The following is a 7,388-nucleotide window of genomic DNA, read 5'->3' as shown; positions in this document are numbered from 1 at the left end:
CACACCGATGGTGGAGGAGTCACTGGGTGGTGGGCGTCCGGTGACATGATCAGTAGTAACATGAGGTCTCAATGCAACAGATTTGTATTCCCTTCCTTCAGAATCGATCATGGGTCCGTCTTTCAACAATCCAATGGTGTTTGCAACACCAAAGACAGAAGACAACAGCAGTACTAGAAAGGCTGAGTGGCTCACCATCGTACTGCTGTTCTCATCTGCACAAGGGAAAGGATTTTGGAAATGAGACTGATTTTCATACACAACAACGCCTCCTACACTTCCTTTCCAGCCAGCCAACCCCAAAAGTAAGAAGACTAAGGAGATTAATCAAAATGATTCTGAATGACAAATCAGATGCAACAGACACCAAAATCTCTCTTAATATGGGGCCAACACCTCAACAAAGCAATCCCCCCAATAGCTCAAATGCTTTCCATTTCAGACCTATCAAGTCACATGTGCAGAGGACAGCTGGCTGCAATCACTCATCAACTCTGATGTGATGGAATGGGCCTTTTTCACAGCCTCCATTTGGGTCTGAAAGGCAGGGTAAACACAGGTGCAACCAAATCATTAATTAGGGCCCCAGCACTGGTGGGATTGGAAGTTGGAAACCCTAATTAATGTTTGGTTGCACCTGTGTCACTTCCTGCCTTTTAGACAGAAAATGGCTGCTTTGAAAAAGGACAATTTCAAAAAGCTGTGGAGGGACTGTCACTGAATATGAATCAAAGTTTTCAGAACTCTTTGCATTTGCATATAAATCCCCCAAATTTGCAAGAAATTGGGACAGCAATTCTGCACCCTTATGTACGAAGACTTGTTTTCACCAACTTCCTACAGTATAGTAATCCTACAAGTTTATATTTCAATCACTGATGATAAAAGTTGTCCTATTTTACCACATTGATGCCAAAATCATGTCATATCTGAGAAGCATGGTTTGTTTGACTGACTGACAGAAAGGCAATTATGTAATTTACTTTTAGACATTAAACAAATATGCATTCTGTTGATCTAGATTCTAGAAAAACTGAAAGTGCATCCCTGTTCTACAGTAGATTCTAGAACAGGGATGCAGTTTCAGTGTTTCTTGCTACAGTATATTACAATTGTTTGACATTTCTCCCTTTCACTCCTGATGGAAGATTATGTCTCTTGTAACAAACCAGAAAATGTAATGTATGGAATGATTGATTTCTATGTCTTGGAATTGCACATAGTGTAGAAATGTAACATTTAAGGTAGTCATATTGTCAAGAATAATCATGTAGAGTGATATTGCCTAACTGAGCATCTTGGTCAGACTAGTGTTGTAGTCAAGTCACTATATCGAGTCCAAGTTGAGTCTCGAGTCCCCAGTGTTCGAGTCACCAAAGAAGAGTCCAAGTCGAGTCAAAGTCCAAGTCACCAAAGAAGAGTCTGGGTCTAGTCCCCATTAGTCTGCCTCAGATTTTGGCACAAGGGATAGTAACATCTTGTCCTGTGTATTAATTAATACCTGAGTCCAAAGTTACTGAACATGAGTGTGCGTGAATCCACATTTAGGTGGGACACCTAAAGTGCCTGCCATTGCATGAAATTGAATGTCATGGTATTAATATAGCTATCAATATATTATGCCAAATGCTTGAGTCATCAGTGCTCAAATCCAAGTAGACTCCTGAAAATATGTCCAGGACTCAAGTCCTGGCGACTACAACATTGGGTCAGAATATAGCTCAGTGGGTCTCAGTCTTCAACACCGAATTTAGCCAAGAAATTAAGGTCTCAAATTTATATTGGCAGCATCAGTCAGGATTATGCATAGTATACAACCAGTGTTGGGCAAGTTACTTTCAAAATGTAATTTACTACATATTACTAGTTACTTTACAATATTACTTTCTGTGTAGAGTGACTTGTTACACTACTTTTGCATTACTTTTACCAAAACAGAATGACATCGCCACCCCGGAACCATCCCGAAAAATAATTTCAACCGCTTTGAAATCAGTGTAAAAAAATAAAATTCTAAATGTTATTTTTTTCCTTTGTTATTGTCATCTATAGTGAAAAACAGTTTAATTAGGAAATGATTGTCTTTTTTAAATGTGCGTCGATTTAATAAAATGTAACTCAATTTGTAACTTGAGTTACTTGACAAAGTAACTGGTATAATATTACAGAAATCCTATAAGTAAGTTATATTACTGAGTTACTGCTAAAAGTAATTACATGTAATAAGTTACTTTTGTAATGAGTTACCCAACACTGTATACAAAACGTCCTTTACACAACTACGAATAGTTGCCGAACAGTCAAATGTTTCAGATCTCTCCAGATCTTCTGGAGCAGCAGAGGAAGTGACACCTTTTCAGAACACTAACGTTTAGCTGTGTAGAGGCCTTAGAGAGTACAAGTACTACTGGTGCCAGAGCCTAGCAAAACAAGATCAGTTCTCCAACATGCACCCCTCACTCGCTTGTGTTAAGACAGTTTTGCCTCGCTCCGTTATATAATAACACTTATTCTGGGATGCTGCTAATCTCATACCAGCAAGGTACCCTTTTCAAAATTAGAAGTGAGAGATTTGCCATCATTTTACAGAGCATCCTGCACACTTGAGTGTACAATTTAATCTATAAACACAGCAAGGAAACTACAAATAGTTTTAAAATTTTATTTTTTGGGGTCGACATCTGAAAGGCCAGAGTCTGCAGCAGCTGTATTAGACAATGAAATCACATGATCCTCCTCAGTATTATCCTCCTCCTGAGCAGGGGTTGACTGGCGGACTTCACTGGGGGCTGCAGTGGGGCCAATGTCAGGTGCTGCCATGGATTTGGCTGTAATGCCAAGCGTTGCATTAACAAGAGGCGTCACATCTTCAGTAGCCTCACCTGCAATTGGTAGAAAAAAAAGTTACACATCCAAAATGTTTCATCTTAAAAATCAGTATGGCACAGTCACTTCTTACCGGTTCCACTCTCGCCCAAATCTATGTGGGAATAGTCTCCTTTATTCTGTTGAAAGCCTTTGATCAGAAGCTTCTTGGTGGTCAAGTGCCCCAGTTCCTGTTGTGGTGTTGGCAGGTCAGGGAGCAGTCCCTTCTCCAGATCTGAGGAGATGCACCATTTAGCAGTGAGATCTCACCAAGCTACTGCACGGTCTTCATTTACTGCATTCATCAAAGCAAATACCTTTCACAGAAAGTCCTTCCTGGCTGAAATCTTCAGGTACTGAGTCAAGGGGGGCTGAAAGAGAGTCCAATTAAATACAGAGCCCATATGCTCAAATAAATGTGCCATCAGAGTTACATTTATATATACCGGTTTTGAAGTTTACGCCACTTCTCCACTGGCTGCCATAAGATGCTGGTCTTGATCTAGGGCTGATTTGAGCAAGGAGGGGAGGGAGCTCTTCTACAGGTAAAGGCCTACCTTTCTTAACCAGCATGGGACCCACAATTGCCACCTGTTCCCATACTAAGAAACAAAGACGGCACATATCAATAAAGGATGTCCCATGTCACACAATTAAATAAAGTTGTATACCTATATATGAATGTTCATCCGTTTGTACGCAAGTATGCATTCTATAAGAACAGCTCTATACCTTTGTTGGTATTCAGTCCACTCCTGCCAAAACCACGAGGACCGAATGCACTTTTAGTAGCCTTCAGGCCACTCCTCCCGAGGGCTTCAGGTACCACAGACTTAAAGCCACGAGGCCCAAGTGTGCCATAGCTACCAGCCTTACTGTGGGTTTGTCCAACTTCATTTTGGCTTTGACAATATCCACACAAGTAGTCATTACCATCAGCTGACCGCCATCTGAAAAGAGATTTTTCAGAGCATGAGTACCTCCAATTAGCACTAGGAAAAACAGTGCATTTCAATGATGGTGAGGGAACTTGCCTGCCATTTATGAAGGTGCATGCCTTAGCTTGTGAATCTGCATCACTGAGGGGTACAGCGTTGAGGTGACATGTGATGTAGAGCTGTGAAGACGAACGTGAATTTGAAACTGCGCAAGTCTTTAAATTTTGATTTAACCATGAGCCAATTCAATTACCTCTGCCCTGTCCTCCTGATGGAACCTAAAGGCATCGATGACGAGTTGGAGCTCGTTGTCCCGTGTCCTCGGTAAGAACTGTGAGTTTGAGCCTTGAAGCTGGGAATCAACCAGGCACCTACAGGACATTTCAGAGGAGTCATGTCAAGATGTCTCGCCATTTAACCTTCCGGTTGCAGCCGACTTGGGGTTCTAATTGCTTACCCATTGTTTCCAATGAAGACGTATCTAGGAACAGAGTCTCTGTCTGGAGAGAGCGTCGCCACACAGCTGCTGATAAAGACTCGCAGTCCCATGTGATGACCAACCCTAACAGACGCTTCAATGTTGATGGGTTGACCAAGATAAAACACATTGGAGCTCCTCTCATACAGCCAGTCACCTGCACAAAAAACAAGTTGTTAATAAACAAGTTGAAGTATGCGTTGGAAGTTGCATAGTCTGCGCAAAACCTACTTGTCATGATGCTCAGGCGAAAGTCCAAGGTTTCTACTGCGGCTTGGGTGGAGGTGAAGGGGACCCAGGTAGGCGTGAGTGAAGCGCTGGACAGACTATACTTCCTAGGAACCAGACAAATATAATTTTAGAGTAAGGTAGTGTGCAGGGATCTTGATGCCATAGTGTTCAATGCAGGCAGACCTTGCGTAGTGACACTCAATTGGAATGACAGCCTCGTCCATTCGGATGACCTCGTCTGGAGAGGTCATCGGAGTGTACATGAGGAGATTTGTGTAGATCAGCGAGTCCTCAGTCATCTGTGCATAGTAAGAAAGAAATAAACACCTGGAATCATCACACAAACAAGGTGCCTAGATTATAAGGAATTTACTGTTACCCAGTGCTTGGTGCCGCAGTCCAGCAGTCCAACATGGATTCTGTACTCATGGTGTGAAGTTGCTGCAGCTCTGCAGAAGTCACCATGCTCTACTCCAAGGCGCAGCTCTTCTGCATCAATAGGAGCTCCGACTTGGAACATATCAGCTTGGACAACAATCTCCATGGAGTCTGGATGGCACACCACACTGACAGTATTTACCCACTCTTGTTGCTCATCTTGAGCCTGTTTGGAGTTGTGGCTTCTAGCAATCGAAGGTCCTTCAAATAAACCATGTTCCGTGCCATGTTGAGATGGAAAAGAAAAAGATGTCGTAATGCAGAGTCCTAACAAAGAGAGTCCAACAAGAAGGTTAACAGAGGTCTCCATAGATCTCACTCTAACAGCAAACTGTCTCAGACGGGACGTTCCTCTCTGACCCACTGGATAGCACACCTGTCTGCCCAGGGGAGGCTTATACACCTCATGCAGCCAATCACAGCCAGCCGCACTGCACACCTGAACTCAATTGTCTACTAATCAGCTTACAATTAGGCTAAATTGATCTCTCTCACTCTCTCACACACACACACCCACCCACCCACCCACCCACCCACACACACACACACACACACACACACACACACACACACACACACACACACACACACACACACACACACACACACACACACACACACACACACACACACACACACACACACACACACACACACACACACACACACACACACACACACACACACACACACACACACACACAGTGCCTCTTCTCTCAGCCTTATGTGTAAAAACTGGAAATCTTTTGTTGACTAAATCTGTCTACTACTATGCAGTTTCCTGTTTCTTTTTTTCTCTCCACAGGATAAAAAAAGCTTTCAACACATACTTGTTTATACAGTAGTTTATACAGTAGGCTACATGAAGATAAGATTTAACTTGTTTATACAGTAGGCTACATGAAGATAAGATTTAACTTGTTTATACAGTAGGCTACATGAAGATAAGATTTAACTTGTTTATACAGTAGGCTACATGAAGATAAGATTTAACTTGATTGGCTGCTTACATGGAAATGTATATCCAGTGTTAAAAACAATTGCTATGGCCATGTCATTAAAATATGATGTGCAAACCATGCCGCTAAAACAAAGAGAGAATGCAAAAGGTGCTGCCACACAGCTAACAGCATAAATGAATATAACTTAACAATGCAGTCACCTTTTGTGTGTGACTTTTTTTGAAGGGACATCTTCTTTGTTTGGAGGGCAGAGTGCCCAGCGGCCCTGCAGCTGGTAGGTGTTGCTGTCATGACAGCTTGAACCATTGGCCTCAGTGGAGAGACGTTCTTCATGCTCACTAAGTCCTCCAGACTCTCACTATGAGCACAGTCTCGCACACGAGGTCGTTTGTGAACTAATTGTTTGTGAACAAACTGGCCCCTCCCAATAGTGCAAAACCCACAAAGCATTATTTTCAATTTACATACCAAAATGACTGGCAAGCCCCAGTCACATCCCTCAGTGTGCGGAGTCCTCTTGTCTCTGTCTGCTTTCATCTTGTACACACAAAAGGGCATTTCAACTCATATTAAATGAAAGTGACAATCTTGATTCTTATGTGTCACTTGAAAACACAAGCGATAGCCTACAAGTGCTGACAGAACTGTGCTGTGACACTTTATTATTACCTCGCCAAGGAGGTGATGTTTTTGGTGCTGTTTTTCTGTCAACAGGATTACGGAAAAACTACTGGGCCAATTTTCAGGAAACTTTGTGGAAGTGTGTAGCATGGGCCAAGGAAGAACCCATCAAAGCGGATCCGGATCTGACTCGCAAAATCTGCATATCATAGCAGACTGGACTATGGGCCTTTTTCACAGCTGCCATTTTGTGTATAAAAGGCAGGGTAAACACAGATGCAACCAAATCATTGATTAGGGCCCCAGCACTGAAACGCCTAAATGGATTGGAAGTTGGAAACCCTAATTAATGTTTTGAATGTGTTACTTCCTGCCTTTTAGACACAAAATGGCTGCTGTGAAAAAAGGCCCATTGGCCTTGGCGGAGGTCTAATCTCAGAGTGCCCTTCTAATTTATTAGGCTAGTTTTACCGGTGCAAAATCTTTAAGCATTTATTGTGCCTAAAAGTTGAGTTTCACACAAACAGTATTTACTGCTTTATCCTTATTGAGTTTCCAGTTCACAAAGAAAAAATAAACCAGATAAAAGAAAAAGAAAATCCGTTATATAACCTCAGTGTGCACAGGACCATCCACCCAGCATTCGGTGTCAGTTGTGGCTTTGAAGCCGTCTCTTCCTGCTGACTCTGAGATGGGGAACAATACATAGAGAGACTCTCTGCAGACGAGGCTACACAGTCTCACAAGAGAGGGAAGGAAATAGGAGGGGTGCATAATGGTTTAGTCTTCGGGAGGCTATATCTTAGTCTATAGTTGTATGAGTAGCTGAATAGGCCATGAAGACAAGCTTTCAAC

At 42.4% G+C, this 7,388-nt stretch overlaps 1 protein-coding gene across 1 annotated transcript; it reads right to left on the bottom strand.

Moving 5' to 3' along the window:
* Nucleotides 1-3,660: 3,660 nt before the first annotated feature.
* On the bottom strand, nt 3,661-6,449 carry LOC310788460 (zona pellucida sperm-binding protein 3-like; the record flags this gene model as incomplete). Its single annotated transcript, XM_083650012.1, has 8 exons — nt 3,661-3,697; nt 3,900-3,982; nt 4,057-4,174; nt 4,261-4,438; nt 4,513-4,616; nt 4,696-4,811; nt 4,892-5,116; nt 6,381-6,449. 8 exons carry the CDS (start codon nt 6,447-6,449, stop codon nt 3,661-3,663), a joined length of 930 nt encoding a protein of 309 aa, XP_083506138.1.
* Between the last annotated feature and the right edge of the window lie 939 nt (nt 6,450-7,388).

The sequence above is a fragment of the Poromitra crassiceps genome (genome assembly GCF_964638095.1).
Source record: "Poromitra crassiceps genome assembly, chromosome: 13".
NCBI lineage: Eukaryota > Metazoa > Chordata > Actinopteri > Beryciformes > Melamphaidae > Poromitra > Poromitra crassiceps.
This window is presented reverse-complemented; position numbering and strand designations above follow the sequence as displayed.